We start from the raw sequence: 17,722 nt of genomic DNA, 5'->3' as shown, positions 1-17,722 counted from the left end.
TTACATAGACATCATTTCCATTTTTTTTCTTTTCTCATAGTTTTTCCTTTCCCTCCTTTCCTTTCCCCTTCCCCTCCCTTCACCCCTTCAACTTTGGACCTTTTTTCCTATTTCAAATTATCAATTATTCATTTTAATCATTTTAACCCTTGTTTACACTATCAATTTCTCACACTAGAGAAACTATTTGGTATTTACACATGTGTCCTATTTATTTCACATAAGAGTATGGCCTCGATATGCATCCATTTAGCTATAAATGACTCTATTTTTTCATTCTTTATGGCTGAGTAGTACTCCATTTTACAAAAAAACCCCACATCTTCTTTATCCAGTTTCCATTTGATGGGCACTTGGGCTTCTTCCAAGCTTTAGCTATTACAAACTGTGTACACGTGTATTCTTGAAATGTCCGTTGCAAGCCATCCTTGAGTGGATTCTGGAGGCTTTTCCTGAAAGACAACTTAAAGACTTTGTTATTAAGGAATTTGTATCTGTATATGACCAAATGCTACCCAATTTTGGGTACAACTTACAGTCAGGCATCTAGGCTAAACTCCTAAAGAGAAAGGGATGTACGTCACCAGATTACTTGATGTTCACTTCTTAAAAAGTTAAACAGGTAGGTCAGAGAACCCAAGGAAAGACACTGCTGGAATGCAAAAGTGACTAGTCTTTTATTCAGGTTTTAAAATGATTTGTGTCCAAGTCAAAGAGACAGAGCAAGGATAAAAGGAGGGATAGCAGCAGGGCATAGTAGAACATGCCTATAATCCCAATACACTGGGAGGCCGAGGAAGGAAGACCACAGGTTGGATTCTAGCTTGGGCAATGTAATGAGTTAGGAAAATGCTGTCTCAAAATTAAAAAATGAAAGAGTGCAAAGCCCTGGGTTCAATCCCTGGTACTGAAAAAAAAATGTAATGATAGGAAATTTTTTTTAGCTTCAGAAGTGTGTGTGTGTGTGTGTGTGTGTGGTGTGTTTACTTGCCCTTGTCTCTTCTAGAATGGAAGTCAATACATCTCAAAATTTTAAAGAATCAAGTGGAAAAAATGAATTGAAATCATGATTTTCATGTTATAAAGCCATGGAAAGTTATTTTTAATCTACTTATTACTATTTCATTCATTGAAATTAGGATGTGGGACTTTGTCACAGACAAACTTGTGTATTCTTCTGAGTTCCATTATGTAGCTCATCTTTCTGCAAAAGAAAAAAAAAATGGACTTTTAATCCCCAGTACTTTGTATGTGACCTTATTTAAAGATATGGTCTTCACCAAGAAAATGGGATTCAAAGGAGGCCTTTTGGGGCATCTTCATAAAGAAAGGGAGAAAAATGGACAGAAAAAACCCCACAAATGGAGAAAGACAATGTGAAGATGTGCAGAGAAACAAGTGAAGTCAGAAAGCTATGATCTAAGGGGAGAGGACTACAACAGATCCTTCACTTAGAGTGCTCAGAAGGAACCAATCCTCCCAGTGACTTGATTGCAGACAATAAATTTCTGTTGTGTATGACACCTATTTGATATGTCTTTATGGCAGCCCTACAAACTTTTCATGTGCCTGTCATTATACAGGAATCATTGATTTCCAACTAAATCATTAATATCTAATGGTATATGAAAGCACTGCTAACTTGCTGTTTAACTGTCTTCCTGTATTTGTATCCTGGCTACAAAGAGATAGTTTTTGAGCAGGAAACTGATCTTTATTTTCAGTTTATGTCTCAGTGCATTCTCAGTAACATTTTCTAGTTACTGTTGGCTGAGGGAGAAGTGGGTTTTTATCATTGCAAACAGAATCGTGTCAGTTTGGTCTATCTGTAAGTAAATGCAGCTGCACCTTTACAGGTGATGCCATCACCTGTAGAAACACAATCCAGGTTTTAAATTAGGAAAAAATACCAGCTTGGCTACTTACAGATTTTTTTGGTCTTCATTCAGATTTTTAAAATGATCAGACGTGAAATGTTACACTGTATGGGCGCCAGTTGGTTTACTACTGTGATGACTTATAAATTCCTTATAAAACCTATACACTAATAAACACATAGTTTCTATTGGCATTAAAAAGTAATACTTTATAAGTGTTATTGGGAAGTGATCACTACTGAAGAATATAAACTATGGGAGAAAAGATTGTTTACCTATTGCATTACTGATGGCTGAGAGCCCCATAAAAAAGACAAACAAGAGAAAAGTGTAACACATTTATTTCTTTCTTGTTTAAGTTTTACACCATACAGGAGTCTTTGAAAGTGAAGGCTCAAACATGCAGGGCAATCTACTATTTTCATTCGTATGTTTAATGAAGCGTGGACAGTGTGTTGAAGTATGATTGGCCAAAAGAGCTGTAATGTAATGGTAATTCGAGGATGAGAATTTAGAAAGGCCCGTGTGTTCAGATTCTTCTTGACACTTCTGTGTCTTCAGAAATGAGTATATAACTTTCTTCTAGGGAAAGAGATAACTGTGGAATCAGAAGTTCAGGACTTTCAGGAGGTCAGACAGGTGGGTTTTCTTGGCCTTATTTAAAGAAGGAACAAGAGAAAGTCAGAGAGACCTTCTGGCTTCTGGTATGTTCTCAAATGCGGAGGCAACATGTTTGGGGTAGCTTGTCCTGAATTCCATTACCACAATACTAAATTTCACTAGGGAAATGAAACAACTGCAAACGCAGAAGGGTCACAAGCCCTTAACAATGTTGTGAGCAATGACTTTGAGGACTCCTCTGTGCTGTGGTTGAAGAAGAAATTCCTTGATTGTTCCTTCCTTATTTAAGTAATTAATTTATTTATTTTTGGTACCTGGGATTGAACTCCCTTCCTTATCTTTATAGTTGTTTATCTTGAGGGATTATCTTGTCTGTTGTTTCCCATGGCTCCTATGCCTCACTTCTTCTTAAGCTGTTATTATTCATGTCAATTCAGGAATACGCACTCCTTGGAGCTTTTGCAATGTTTATAACTTGCTTTTTATTTATGAAAGCTGAAAAAGTCTAAAGATTTTTTAGAATTTTATTTTCTTTCTTAAATTTGAAAACATCCTGTATACTTATTTCTAATCAGTTTATGGCCAGGCATCTGTCCAATGTTCCTTTCTGATTTTTAAGTTCTTTATTTGTCTCTTCTATACATGCATTTATCTCATTCTCATAGAAGATAACTTCAAGTTAAAATGATGAGTCTTGTTTAAAGCTTTTCTCCAGTTTTAGCTCATATTCTGTTGACATCTAGAAGCAGACCCTTTTTAAATATTGGAGATTCTTAACCTTTGCAGCAAATAAAAACATACACAAATCAGTAGTAAACAGATGGGAGTTTTTATGGGCGAGGGCTGGGATTGGTACGAAACACTTCCATTCATTAGCCAGTCTGGGAAATGCGATACCTATATGCCCATAAGGAGTTGGGCAATGAATAAATCGGACAGAATTCTCCACAGGTACATCACAATTACTTTCTAGAAATTTGAATGAACACTTCATCAAAACAAATCCGAACATCACAATGTAGTTTGCATTTTCCTTTGCGTCTGACCTTTCTTTCACTGTGGTCTCCTTTTTTGCTGCTTTGTTTTTTTTTTTTTACATTATTCTTGTTCTAGATATTTCCATCACCACTACAGTTCTGTCAATGATACTTCCCATGTTTGAAGGTTGTTGACATTCCTTCTAACAAAGTAGGCGCAACAGGTGTCACTCGGTAGAGATGGTAAGGTGAGGGAGAAATAAACAGAAGAGAAAGATACCAGTAGAAAAAAGTGGTCTAAGTTCTTTTGAAAGGCTTTATTTGGTTTCTCTTTTTCTTGCTTATTTTTTATGTTTCACAAAAAAGTATTTTCTTCATGATTATGTGTGTGCACAAATTGCTCTGAACTACTGCCACTCCCCAGCGACCATGATAATGACACATTGCAGTCATGAGAACTCACTGATGTAAGAAGCAAAGTAATAAAATTGTAAGATGAATAGTGCACTGTAATAAACAAAATGTATTTGGTCTTTGTCCCTAGTTCCTGACTTTGAGCTTCAAAATCTCCTAGCCTTTCTTATATAATAGAAATGCCTTTCATTATTCATACCTTTCAATCATACTAGATTATGCTAACTAGGTGACTCAGGAAGTTCCCCTAGATAAGCTTTTCAGGATAGGGGGCAGTAAAAATACATCACATGATTAGAAAGTTGAAACTTTCACCCTCATCCTACACTTCCAGGGAGGGAAGTGGGGCTGGGGATTGAGTTCAGTTGCTTTGCTGATGATTATCATCCTTATATAATGAAATCTCATTTAAAAACTCTACAAAATCATCCTGATGTGATGGCATGTGCCTGTAATCCCAGCATGGCGAAGGAGGATCACCATGAATTTGATGCCAGCCTGGGCTGCATAGCAAGTTTACAGCCAGCTTGGACTTTATAGAAAGGACCTGTCACACACAAACAAATAAACAAAGCAAGGCTCAGAGAGCTTTGTGCTTGAATGTTTCGAAACTCCCATTCTTGCCATGGGAGAGGGTAAGCTTCTAGACTTTTTCTAGGTACATGTTCATTGCTGTTTATTTATACTTTTAGAATAAAATGGCAAAATAGTGCCTTCATGCAATCTTGTGAGTTGTTTAGAGGATTATTAAGCCTGAAGGGGTTAGGGAAGCCTCAGGTTTGTAGCTGGATGGGCAGAAGTACAGTTGGCTTAGAAACGCTTGAGATTTCTACTGGTGATGAAGTGAAGACATTCTTGTGAGACTGAGCCCTTAACCTGTGAGGCCTGTGCCAACTCCAGGTAGCAGGTGTCAGAGGATGGAATTGTAGGACATTCAGTTGCTATCCTAAAGAATGGTATCAGAATGAAAATAATCATGTCTCATTCTTAGAGATTATGTACAATTTTTATAATACAGGTAGAAGAACAAAGTGATAAGTATTTTACCAGTGATTAGAAATATTTTTAGGAGAAAAAAGTGAGAATATTAAAGGTATTTTTTTCAAAACATCTATTACACAGCCAGGCATACTGGACACATGCCCCTAATCTCCACATTGCAAAAGCTTGAGGCAGTAAGAACCGGATTTTGAGCTCAGCCTGGGCAACTTAGCAAGACACTATCTCAAAATAAAAAGTAAATAAATAAACAAAGGTCTGGGGATGTTAGTGGAGGCCCTGGATTCAAGCCTCAGTATAGGAAAAAAAATTACTATGTAAAAACAAGAAAGCGAAATTTAACACATTCTCCATTTAAATTCAACTAAATATTTACTGAGCACCTATGAGCTAAATACTGGGAATTGCAAATTGAATACAACAGTGTTCATAATTTGAAGAATGACACCAATATATACATAAAAACAAACAAAAGCGTATCATGTTATTTTCTCTTTCTATCCAGGAAGTTGGGCTACCTTTTATTCATAATGTAAGTACTACAATAGCTGCAGGTCAGTTTGGTAATACTCAACCCCGGTTTGATTTTTGATTCATGAGGAAAGGTTCCTATCCTGTTTTTAAATATTCTGTTTTATCTTTACCCTATAATGGTCCAGAAAGAATTTGAGGAAAACACTGTACTAGCTTCTATTTCTTTTAGTTGTGGAAACACATTGCCTGAACCTCCCTAAAAAATAGTGATAAATTTAACTTATTTGGATGACCATTTTTAATGTGTGCCTCTTTCTACCAATTATGTGCATGGCACTATGACTTCATATAACAGGTCTAAAGTCTCACACTAGGCGGCAAAGACCACCTTGACAGTGGCCCAGGAAGAGCTTCCTCACTGCAGTGTGAGCAGCTTCCGCCACACAGCAGCCCCTGTGTCTGCTGTGAAGTTGAAAGCATATCAGGTGGCTAAAACCTTTCAAATGGAATTATCAAATGCAGAAAAATAATGGATTTATGTAACTGACAAGTTAATAAATTTAATTATTATTTTTTGTAAGTACTATAGAAAGTGACAGGTGTTTTTTATTTATTTATTTTATTTTATTTTGCTTAAATTCTTTTATTGGTACATTTTAGGTATACAGTATGTTTACATTTATCATGAGGTGCTTGTACCTGTACATGATGTATCTTGGTTCTTATTTTTTCCCTATTACCTGTGCGCCCTTCACCCCTCCACCCTTCCCTATTTACATACTTTGTTTCCATTTTTTTTTTCTTTTCTCATAGTTTTTCCTTTCCATTCTTCCCTTTCCCCATCTCCTCCCACCACCTCTACCCCTTTGGACCTTTTCCTATTGAAATACATTATAAAATAAGTATGTGGTTAAGGACGTATTATTTTTAGAGGCCAATTTTTATCAAACTGACATTTCTTTACACACACATAATATAATATAATATAATATAATATAATATAATATAATATAACATAACATCATAGAGGAGAGTGAGAGTTCACAGAGTCCAACTCTTTCTTGATAAATCAGCCAACCCCATCCACCAAGAAAAATACCAACCAGAATGACAGAAGTAACTTTTGAATATATTAAAATGAGTATCAAATTAGACAAGGTCTTTAAATCAAGAATTTCTCTTTTATTTTCTCCCTTCACATTAATGAGTATGTCTTTCATTATTTGATTCTAATAGTCTGCAAGGTAACGCTCACTTAAATTAGAGAAGACTACATGTATTACCGGTGTGTGCCACCATGCCTGGCTCAAAACCTGATTTCTCCACTGATACTCTAGTTGGAACGAGTGGACTCTTTAATTCTTGGCCAAGAATATTTTCGTCATCATTTTCATTCCAAAATTTCCCCAGTGGGGACTCTTACCTTTTTCTATAGAAATTTTGGCTGGTTTTAATCTTTTATCTCTAAAAGTTGAAGTTTCTGCATTTTACAAGTTGTCTTGGTTTTCAGGCCTTCTCCCACCATGGGTGTTATTATTGATTTAATCATTTTGTTTATTTTTAAAATTACAAATGTGCTTTATGAACATATTTTTGAAGGGCACTAAACAATTCAAAATTTTTCTTTATGTGTATTTTAAAATAAATGTATTCAGTAAATTTTGAAGTTTTATAAAAATTCAAGAAAGAACACTACTCACAATTTCTCCTTATTCTATCTTACAAGATACAACTATTTTAGAATTTTTCTTGTATAAAAAAGCAAAACTAATAAGATCATGCATGTAGAATGATACATTATGGCTTCCTTTTTGCATGCAAACCTATTTTGAGGCTGAACTCTGTCTTCATTTCATGCAGACACTCTCCTCATCAACAGTAGACCATCATAAAACATGCTCACATCATGTAGTCCTGAAATTTGGCTTTAATTTTATCTCCTCAGTGAAACTATAAATTCTTGCAGAGACAGAACTTTTTGATAATTGTATTGCATTCTAATAACCTAGTTAGGTGCCTGATACATGGGATGTACCTGACAAATATGAAGAATATTTAAATTTTAAAAATTATTACAGTAAAAGACACAGTGTCATTAATCTCTCTTAAAATATCTTTTCTCACTTCAAGCACTCTTACTGCATCAGTCTTGCCACTTTCTGAAAGAGTTCTGAATGTTCTTTTTCATATCTTTAGTAGCACAGTGATGGCTGCCTAATGTCCTAAATTGATTCAAAATATTTACCTTTCATGGTCATTTTGACTTTGGGAAAGAATCAGACATCACAAGGTGCCAGATCCTGTGAATAAGATGTGTGAAGACACACTGTAATGCTTTCCATCCTTCATTTTAATGGAGGGCACTGACTAGCAACATGCACTGTATTTTTTAAATTATGCCTTGTAAAGACACTCATGAAAGAGGACTTCCAGAACAGCTTCAGAAAGTGGCAAGAAGGTGGAATAAGAACTTTTGAAGCAGGTGTGTTTGGGTGGGTGGGGGTATTTTCAGAGGGGGTCAATGGTAATGTGTCGTTTATTGTACTCAATTTTTAAAAATTTAAAACATTCACTGTTTATTTAATCAAACCCTTCTAATAGTTCATGGACAAGTGTTTCTGCATTTTACTGTTTAGAATTTTCTCCTGAGCCTTCTAATATTCTGTAGTAAATTAGAAGTATTCTATTTTTTCTTTCATTTAACATGCACTTTAAATATACATTTATTTATTTAGTATGTGATTATCTGATATAGTTATTATTTACCCGTTACTTTTAAATAACTTATAAGCTAGAAGATTCCTTCACTAGTTTTAAGTGGTTTGTCTTCCAAAGTCGGGAGCCAAAGGTCCTCTTAGTATTGGCAGGTCACATAAATTGGGAAGGTGAATTGTACACAAGAAAGAATGAGTCTAAAAAGAAACATGCTTTCAGCTCTGCTGGTTGCTGACGTGACCTATGATTTTCAAATTTATCACAAGTCAGAAACTAGATTTTTATATTGTGTTGAAAAGTCAGTAAACCCTAAATAAATTTATATAGACCAAGTGAAACTCCTCTATAGTTCAGATTTCAACTAATCACTGCCAGTTTGTAACTTCTAGCCACACGTTGTCTTTTTGCAACCCAGAGAAATAGATAAATCAAACTGGTGGTAAATAAGTATTTGCCATTTATAATTCTTATTTTTTATGTATATAATGTGCACTGGTACCAATGGGAAAATTAGCCCATCTTTTTCTTTATCAAGTATTTTTTTTAAAAAAGAATGTGGTTATGTAATGTTTTCTTATCAGGATGGGAAGTAGTTGCTTGAAATTTGAATTTTTTATATAACTTCAAAGCCAGTAAGCCTTCCAAAAAAAGGTTATACAAATCTCTGGTTTTTTTTTCTTTTTGTCCTGTAAGGGAAGTAAATAATTAAAAGGCAGTAAACAAGAAATGCAGCATTATTTACACAAGTAGAACAGCATCACTAGATGGCTATGAGAGTCTTTCAGATGACGGGAAGCATAATATATATTTTGGAGGATGAGAAGAACTTGCAGAGTGGGTATTGAAAGCTGTGAATTCTACAAGATGAGAGTGTTATCTACTTTGAGTTGGAACAAAAGCTTGAGGAAGGAGTTTTCAGATATTAGCCAGACAACCACCCTGCTTTGTCAACTGTCTATGGGAGGAGGTTCTGAGAAGTCATTCTGGATGGAAGTGCAGGAGCATTGACATCAGAGTACCATGAATGTGGAGCCTTTGGAATTTCTTACCCAGTGGACCGAGAATTGCAACAGGTTCTGGTGAGGACCTGGGGAGGAGACATCATCAGACTTGTGCTTTCATCAAATTGAGGTAGCAGTTCTACATTTATCTGAAAAGGGATACTACAGTGGAATAAAAAAAAGAATTAGCCATTTATTTCAATAAATCAGGCACGAGCAATTTAAGGCCTCATGGATTCCTGCCAAAGGGGTTTGCATTGTTTACAACTAGAGCCAGAATTCTGAGAAAGCTGACATTGGTGAGGCAGATGATACATTTACTTACTTAAGTATTTATCGAAGTTGTGACATATATTGGATAGTGATCTGTAAATGCAGCTCAGAAAGGGGATGTGAAATAGATGTATATACCCATATGTCAACAGAGACATACCTAAAAGATACTCTTATTGATGTGTACATATAAAGTACACATGTTTAAAAGAGAGGAGATACAAGAGACAATTTACCTAAGGAATTTATCCTGAAGTTTGTAAAGGTGATTCTAGGAAGAAGACAAGTGAAAAATGAGTAAGGATTTCCAAGAATTGGCAGGAAGCAGAAACAGAATGAAGTCAAGGAAAGAAATCTCTACAATTAGGATATATTTTTTAAATACCATAAAAACAGTTCATGAAGGATGAGTGCTGAGATTTGGTGATTACCGAGTGACTGGACCCACAGGGAAGAAAGAAAGAATGTGAAAGAATTATAATTAAGAGTGTAGGGGATAGAAATCACTAATTTGTGCCAATAAAATTCTCAATTTTTTCACCTGCTGCACTGTTCTGTGAAATGCAGTGATGTTATCATCTCATTCCATATGTTATTGGATGGACACAGATTAGAGGAAACAAAATTTCTGCCAGAAACAAGTTTCTTCTTCCAACAAAGTCATATGTTCATGATAGCAAACCTAACAGAAAGATAGGTAAGACCAAGCATATCAAAGTGTCTGGAATGTTTACATAATGATTTAAATATCTTGGTTTTTTAGGTATTTTAGATAGGCAATTGTTAAGAAAACAGAAATCATCAATGAAACCTCAGTTGAACACAGAATTCTATTAGGAAGGAAATGTGTTTTTCACAAAGGGATTATAGTTTATTTTTGTACCAGAAGCAAAAATAGAAATATCTAGTGTATATAGTGAACCACAAAAATTCAAAGAAATACTGAAAAAAGGAAAGTTTGCATAACAGGAATATTACAGTCCTTCCTATCATTAGTCCAAACCTCCATTAAAGAAAGTGAAACAGGTGAGGTGTTGAATGAACCTGTGTTTTTATTTCTTGCTTCTTGATTATGAATGTTAAAAGCTTTAAACTATTCAATAAATTCATTCATACAAAAAAATTGCACTGACCATCTGTGTACCAGGCACTGTATTTGGCACTGATGTAAAAGAAAGCAAAAACAGTCTCTGCCCTCAACTTCTCTTCTAGCTGAATCAGACAAAAAAGATTTTAAGTGAATAAGGAATTATGGATTTCAAAAGCACAAATACAGTAAACAGTTTGTTTCCAAGGGTAACTGGGGAAGGGCTAAGGTGATAAAGGCCTCTTTAGGGGAGTTAATGAGCTACCATGAACACCAAGGTGGCCCAATAAAAACTTGGGAGTACCATTATAGGACAAGTGAAAGCAGTACAAGTCCTTGAGATGAGTAATAATTTAGTATATACAAAGAATTAATGATGATACAAAAGAGTATTTATTAAGTACTTGCTATATACAATATGTTTTGATGTTTTATCTTATTTATTACAATCACAAGGGAAAATAGATGCCAACAGAATTTCATTTTACAGTTGAAAAAAACTAAAAAAAACAGAGCTTAAGTAACTTACTCAATGTCATACAACTGGTAAGAAACAACACTTGAATCAGATCCATGCATGAGTTCCCAGAACTCAATCTCCAAACTATTGTATGTTGTATTCATAGTTTTAACAGATGGAGATTTCCAGATATTGAAACTCAAACCCAAATCTTAATTTTATTTGAAAAAGTAAATGTGCTATATAATCTTTTGAACTGAAGAATCATGTGAAAGTAGGTAGCTAATAAAAAACATTTTAGGTATTGAGTTTTTTTAAAAAATTAAAGTTACAGTTCAAATCACTGAATTTAAGAAATAATTGTTAATAGTTATTTGTTAATTGTTAAATTAAGTGTTCTCAGCTTCTCCTGGTCTCCATCCATGCCTGCCTTTACCCACCTCCTGTCTGCCCATCTTCACACACACATAGCTCCCATCAACACTATCTTCTGAGCCTCTCCACTGCTACTGTCTAATCATTTCTATTCTCTTGGTCCAAATATGAAAAAATCTGTGACCTATTTAGTTTAGCTGGAACTAAATCTGACATTAAAGATAAAGAAGAAAATTGATAAAAATAAGGATGAGTCAACAAATATATAAAGATTCAATTTATCATAATCCTAGTTATCTAGAAGAATGAAATAATGAGGGAAGGTGATCCTTGGCTTAGAAGATTGCAGTCAGTTAACGGCGGTCACCCACCAAAATCTCTGGAAAAAACAAAGACTGATTATCCTTACACAATGCTTCAGCAATCTTGCTGCTTTCATCCTTACCTGAAAATTTGTGTAGCTTAAGAAATAAACAGAGAATTAAAACTAAGATGATGGAAAACCAGAGACTACTGGATGTTGACAGGCCTGGATTGGTCTTTCAGAACTGTAGTACAAATCACCATAGTCTGGGTGGCTGATAACACACGTTTATTTCTCACAGTTCTGAAGGCTGAGAAGTCCAAGATCAAGGTTTGTCTCATCAAATGTATGGTGAGGGAGCACTTTTGGGTTCATAGCTGGCACATGATGGAAGGGTTAGGTGTCTGTGGGCTCTGTCTCCATGACCTAGTCAACTCCACTGCCCAGATTGTCCACTGTCTGGCATTGTCACCTTTACAGTTAGGATGTAAATATAGGAATCTTGGAATAACACAGATACTCAATACCACAGCATTCACCTGCCTGCCTATTTTCTTGTCCTTACATGTGGAAATGTTGAAAAGCAAATCTTAGAAGTGTTATAAAACATTATGCGACTTTAGTTGTTTTTTTACATTTCATTAAATTACTTTTATTCTGTTTCTTTTACTGTGTCATCTCTTTTACAAAGAATAAAAATATTTAGGTGTGAAAATATTCATCTTAATGGCTCAGTGCTTCAGTTAAGAAAAGTTGTTCATGAAAATTAGAAGCATTTTTTTTATTAAGTTTATTGGTACATTTTAGGTATACAGTACAGTTACATTCATCATTGGGATCTTGTATCTTTACATGATGTATCTTGGATCTTATTTTTTCCCCATTCCCCTGCCTCCCTTCAACTCCTCTGCTCCTCCTGATAAAGAATTAAAAGCATCATACCACAGTGATATATGTGCACCCATGTTTATAGCGGCACAGTTTGTAATAGCTAAAGCTTGGAAACAGCCCAAGTGCTCATCAGCTGGAGACTGGATAAAGAAGATGTGGTGTTTTAATAAAATGAAGTAGTACCCAGCCATAAAGAATGAGAAACTAGAGATTCTTATAGCTAAATGGATGCACAATGAGGCTATACTCTTAAGTGAAATAAATAGGACAAACGTGTAAATACCGAATATTTACTCTGGTGTGAGAAACTAAAAGTATAAATAAGGATCAAAATGTATACTTGATAATGTGAAATAGGAAGAAAAGGTCTAAAGGAGAAGGGGAAGTGGTAGGGGTAAGGGCAAGGAAAGAAGGGAAAGGAAAAATATGAGAAGCATATTTAAAATACAATTTTAAGTGAAGAAATTACACATTTATACCTAATCATGTAATGAAAATACCTTTTAATGTATATGGTAAGCAAATTTGTCTAGGAAAAAAACTGCATGAAATAGAGAATGCTCACAAATTTTTCTACCTCAAATTTCTAACAGAAAGAACGAGAGAGAGGTTCAAATTTAGCTTTTATGTTTCGACTGCCTTTCGCTGCTGGAAGAGTGTTTAGCATCAGTATGTTGGACACACTTCTATACCAGGTAGGCTATAATTATTTTTCTCTTAAAAATGGTTATTTTATATTTCATTTGTTTTTATTTAAGAAATAAGAAATACGTTTAAGCTGTTGACTTGGCTCTGGAAGTAGTAATTCAGTATTTCATGTATTTAATGACAAAAATGCTCCTATGAAATATTCTATAAAATATTATTTTAAAATAATTTATAAATATCATTTTGGGCATTTGTTATTCTCAGTGCCCTATGATGGTTTTTGTGACATTTTAATACATTTTTCATATTATTCCAAGAATGACTGTTTTTTTTAAAAAACATATTAAAGAATAACTATGTTAAAAACAACAAAAAATAACATTCCTCCTAGTACACAATTATTTTAGATTTGAAATAAGTTACTAAATCAATGTCAATAAACTGATATACTAAGGGCATTTTGGCATCTCATAGTTATTGCTTAATTTAGTAAAATATAAAAAACATTTTTACACCAAGAACAAACTATTAAGATTTTTCCTGAGTGGCAAGTTAACATTATCATAACTAAAAGGTTCATGAAGATGCTGTTTCAAGCAAACACAATCTTTCATTGGTTTCTGCCAGTAACTGAAAAGCAGTAATATTTCATACTCTCTGATTAAAGCAATCAGACAATTTCTAAATATTTCCATTAAAATGAAAAAGATCTTCAGAGGGATTTAAATCATTTTGTAACAGTAATCTCAAATTAAGCGCTTCAGCATTTTTATTGCTTCTACTCTTTTTGAGTTTATATTTACACTCTTCTACAATTGATTGACTGAATAAGCTAATCCAAAGATAGTTAAAGCTTTTCTTTGGGCCTCTGGGCTAATTTTGCCTATGAGGGAGCCCCTAGCAATGTCGGGAACCATCTGCTTATGTCAGATGAGTGCCAGAGCAAACACAGCAGAAGAGAATAAATACTCCCATTTTCCCTGAAGTTTCCAGACACATTATCTGGGCACTCCAGGAGGCAGAACTCCCACCTCAAACATCATTACTGCACACACTGCTTCTAGTGTCTTAAAGCCGGAAAACGGTTTTGTAGAATTGGAAAGATTTACTTCCTCTTCATATTTCCCCCATGTGTCATGTTATAAATAGAGATATAGGAACCTAGGTGCTTTTAAAGCTTCTACAAAAACAGTAAATTAGAACTATGGCTTTTAAAGTTTTTGAATAATAACAGAGTAAGCATTATATTTTTCATTTCAGTCTAATACATAACTGCATGTTTATATGTGCAAGTATATAACTGAGAAAAAACTCAATATAAAATGCTTATGGTTCTCCGTATTATTTTATCTCAATGAAGTGTAATCAGTTTCATTGAAAAATTTGCTGTCCATAACTTATAACTTCATTGTATGACTTGTTTAAAAGACACTTAAATAGAGTATTTAAGATTTAGTAAAATCTAGAAAATAATTTCATTCAGGGGGTTGTTTGAGAGATAATTAATGGCTCTTGTACTATTGACAGTGATTTTAATTCATACTTTCAGTAATCCCATACTGATAAGATAATCCATGTCTATTACAAAGAATGTGCTATACCTTTCAAATTTTCCAGTAGGCAAGAGAGTCTGTTGTTCCAAGCCAATGTGATGATTAAAGTTTAAAAGGCTCCATTTTAGCATTCAGTGGCTTGGAAAAAAATATATGTAACAATTAATGATAAACATAGTTTAGATGTTTACTTTTCTAGCATAGAACTTAATTCTAAGGAAAAATTTCAGAAATTTAGTTTAATTCTTTTAGTTTAATTCATTTTAGTTTTTAGTTTTTGTCAAGAAAACATCTAAAGTATTTTTATCATGATGAAAGTACATATAAAATTTAAGTATTTTGAGATATTTCTAAGTAACCATTATTTTCTAGATTTTCTTATGAATAGCTTAACCATACATGTTTACGATATTGACAAGATAGATTTTTATTGCCCTCCTTATGGGATCTTAATGATATGTTAGTAGAAGTAATTTTTTTTAAAACTGAAAACTGGATAAAGATGTGTTTTTTTTTAATAAAATGGAGTACTACTCAGCCATAAAGAATGAGAAACTAGAGTCATTTATAGCTAAATGGATGCATATCGAGGCCATGCTCTTAAGTGAAATAAATAGGACACCCATTTGTAAATACTGAATAGTTTCTCTGGTGTGAGAAACTGAAAGTGTAAATAAGGATTTAAATGAATAATTGATAATGTGAAATAGGAAGAAAAGGTCCAAAAGGGTAGGGGAAATGGGAGGGGTAGGAGAAAGGAAAGAAAGGAAAAAAAATATGAGAAAAGGAAAAAATGGAAACAAAGTCTTTGTAAATAGGGAAGGGTGGAGGGGGTGAAGGGAGCACAGGGAATGGGGAAAAATAAGAACCAAGATACATCATGTACAGGTACAAGCACCCAATGATAAATGTAAATGTATTGTATACCTAAAATGTACCAATAAAAGAATTGAAGCAAAAAAAAAGTACTTAGGTGTTCACATTCATAGCTATTTTGTATATTCCCTATGTATAATATATTCGTATTTTGCTTATATTACAGTCATTTGTGAAAGATTATATGATTTCTATCACCAGACTTCTGTTGGGACTGGACACAATACCAGGGTCGGGGTTTCTTTGTTCTGTAAGTTAATAATCTCTGAGTAGAAGATTGTTCTGACAGGAAGTTCTGAAAATTTATCTACCATGAGTTTCCATCGATATTTCTATAATCACATAGTATTTTTTTCTAGTGTTTGTCCAATTTACTACATCTGAGATTTTACAATCAATTAACAAATTTTCAATGATAATATAATTTTTAAATCGATAATAGAAAATAATTCAAAACAAGTGTTCCTTTTTCTAGTTAGCAATTTAGACTTAAAGTGACATACTATCCAAGCAAACATTACTCTTATAGTTTAAAGCACTTGATATTTGTTTTTCTGAGATGAAGTACTGCTAACTGTCCCAGGGTGACCTTTACCTCCCGGGCTCAAATGTCCTTGCTGACTCTGCATCCTGAGTTACTGGCACTACAGGCTTAACCCTTTGTTTTATGCAAGCGTACACCATATCCAGGTGTGTTGAATGATTTGGTAACAGTTATACAAATAGCAATGAATTCACGTTGTCCGTGTTCATTCTACTATACTTCTCTTTCAATATGAATGTTATTAGAAAATTAGGTGGAACCCTTTTTTTTTGTATTGGATTGTCTTTCGTGCCCTTTATTGCTTAACAACACCAAATTCTGTCCACTAAATACCAGTAGCAGTCTCTGGTTATTATAACATTTTATAAATGTCTCTATATGTTTTAAAATACCTTCCAGTTAATTACTAGAATCCCATTGTCTACTGATTTGGAGTAATATAATTTCATATTGCTCAAAATTAAATATTTAAATGTTTTAAATATTGTTGAATCCCCAGGATAATTTGAGGCAGAATACAATTAATAAATTTAATACATGGATAAGCACTTACTCTTAAAATTTCAAAGTATTAGCAAGTTCTGCCTTTAAGAAGTGAAAAATAACCATTGTTTTTATTTTTTAAACATTTATAATGCAAAGCATTCTTATGTATTATAGATGAAAATCACTGAGGATGACTTATGGGTCAGAACTTACGCCAGACTTTATCAGAAGTTGTGCTCTTCTACTGGAGACGTTCCAATTGGAATCTACAGAACTGAATCTCAGAAACTTACTACATCTGAGGTTTGGAAATATCAAAGTATTCGTTTTTGGGAATATACTCAATTGATTTCTGAAAGATGCCATACAAAGTGAAAAACAGTGCTACCTAAATACACAGTGTTAATTTTCAAAAACTGAGAACTTCTCAACTGTCCAGTAAACTATGTCAGAATTTCACAAAATATCACCGGTTAAAGGGCTTTATTAGAGTTAGAGGACACTGGTCTATGGAAGCTTTTTGTAGATTTAGTCTTAGCCATGTTTAGAATATTGTCAGGAATCAAATGAATTCTAAATAATCTTGAGGTTCTGCTGTATAAGAACAATTCTCAAGCAACCTAGACCTCAAATACATCCTCCAATTATATGTATATTTGAAAGGAAGCAAAACAGAGCAGTTACTAATATTGAAGTGCATAATTCTCAATCTCTATATTGACAACTCTAAAGCCAAAAGAAAACACTAGAGTTGTGCTCAACTTTCCAGAAGAACTCCCAGTAATTTTAATAGCAAATTAGAGCTATGAATATGGAAGAATTTGTGATGACTGCAGTTAACTCAAAGCCTTATTTTGATTTGATCTCATCGTGTGTTCAACATAGCATTTATACCCTTAGTATAACATCACCTTCAAAATTAGATTATTTTGTGAAATAAAAAATTTAGATAAATATATTTATCAATGTTTATAATATTATTTGATATAAATTACAAGGTATATTTTTGATATATTTTTCTTTTTAACATACCACATTTATCATTAATCACAAAGGGATTTTGGTTAGCCATTACATTATTAGGGTCTTAGCCAAATGACCTGAAGCATGAAATCCAAGTCAGTCATGCACTTCAGGAGTCCATGTA

The 17,722-nt window shown here is 33.8% G+C and overlaps 1 protein-coding gene across 8 annotated transcripts in view; it reads left to right on the top strand.

The window, feature by feature from the left end:
- The window catches only part of Kcnt2 (potassium sodium-activated channel subfamily T member 2), a 394,041-nt gene that overhangs the window by 319,433 nt on the left and 56,886 nt on the right, over positions 1-17,722 (top strand). For 7 of the 8 annotated variants that reach the window (XM_087193836.1, XM_087193837.1, XM_087193838.1 and 4 more), the window contains 3 exons: positions 13,062-13,163; positions 15,712-15,795; positions 16,750-16,878. In XM_087193836.1, the coding sequence (XP_087049962.1) occupies positions 13,062-13,163; positions 15,712-15,795; positions 16,750-16,878 (315 nt within the window). The remainder of the gene's footprint in view (positions 1-13,061; positions 13,164-15,711; positions 15,796-16,749; positions 16,879-17,722) is intronic. The other variant, XM_087193839.1, reaches the window with a different exon arrangement.

This window comes from Heterocephalus glaber, unplaced genomic scaffold (assembly GCF_053883595.1).
Source record: "Heterocephalus glaber isolate CG9 unplaced genomic scaffold, H.glaber_assembly_v1.0 deba00001600, whole genome shotgun sequence".
Taxonomy (NCBI): Eukaryota; Metazoa; Chordata; class Mammalia; order Rodentia; family Bathyergidae; genus Heterocephalus; species Heterocephalus glaber.
The sequence above is the reverse complement of the archived record's forward strand: the minus strand, read 5'-3'. Positions and strand labels throughout refer to the sequence as shown.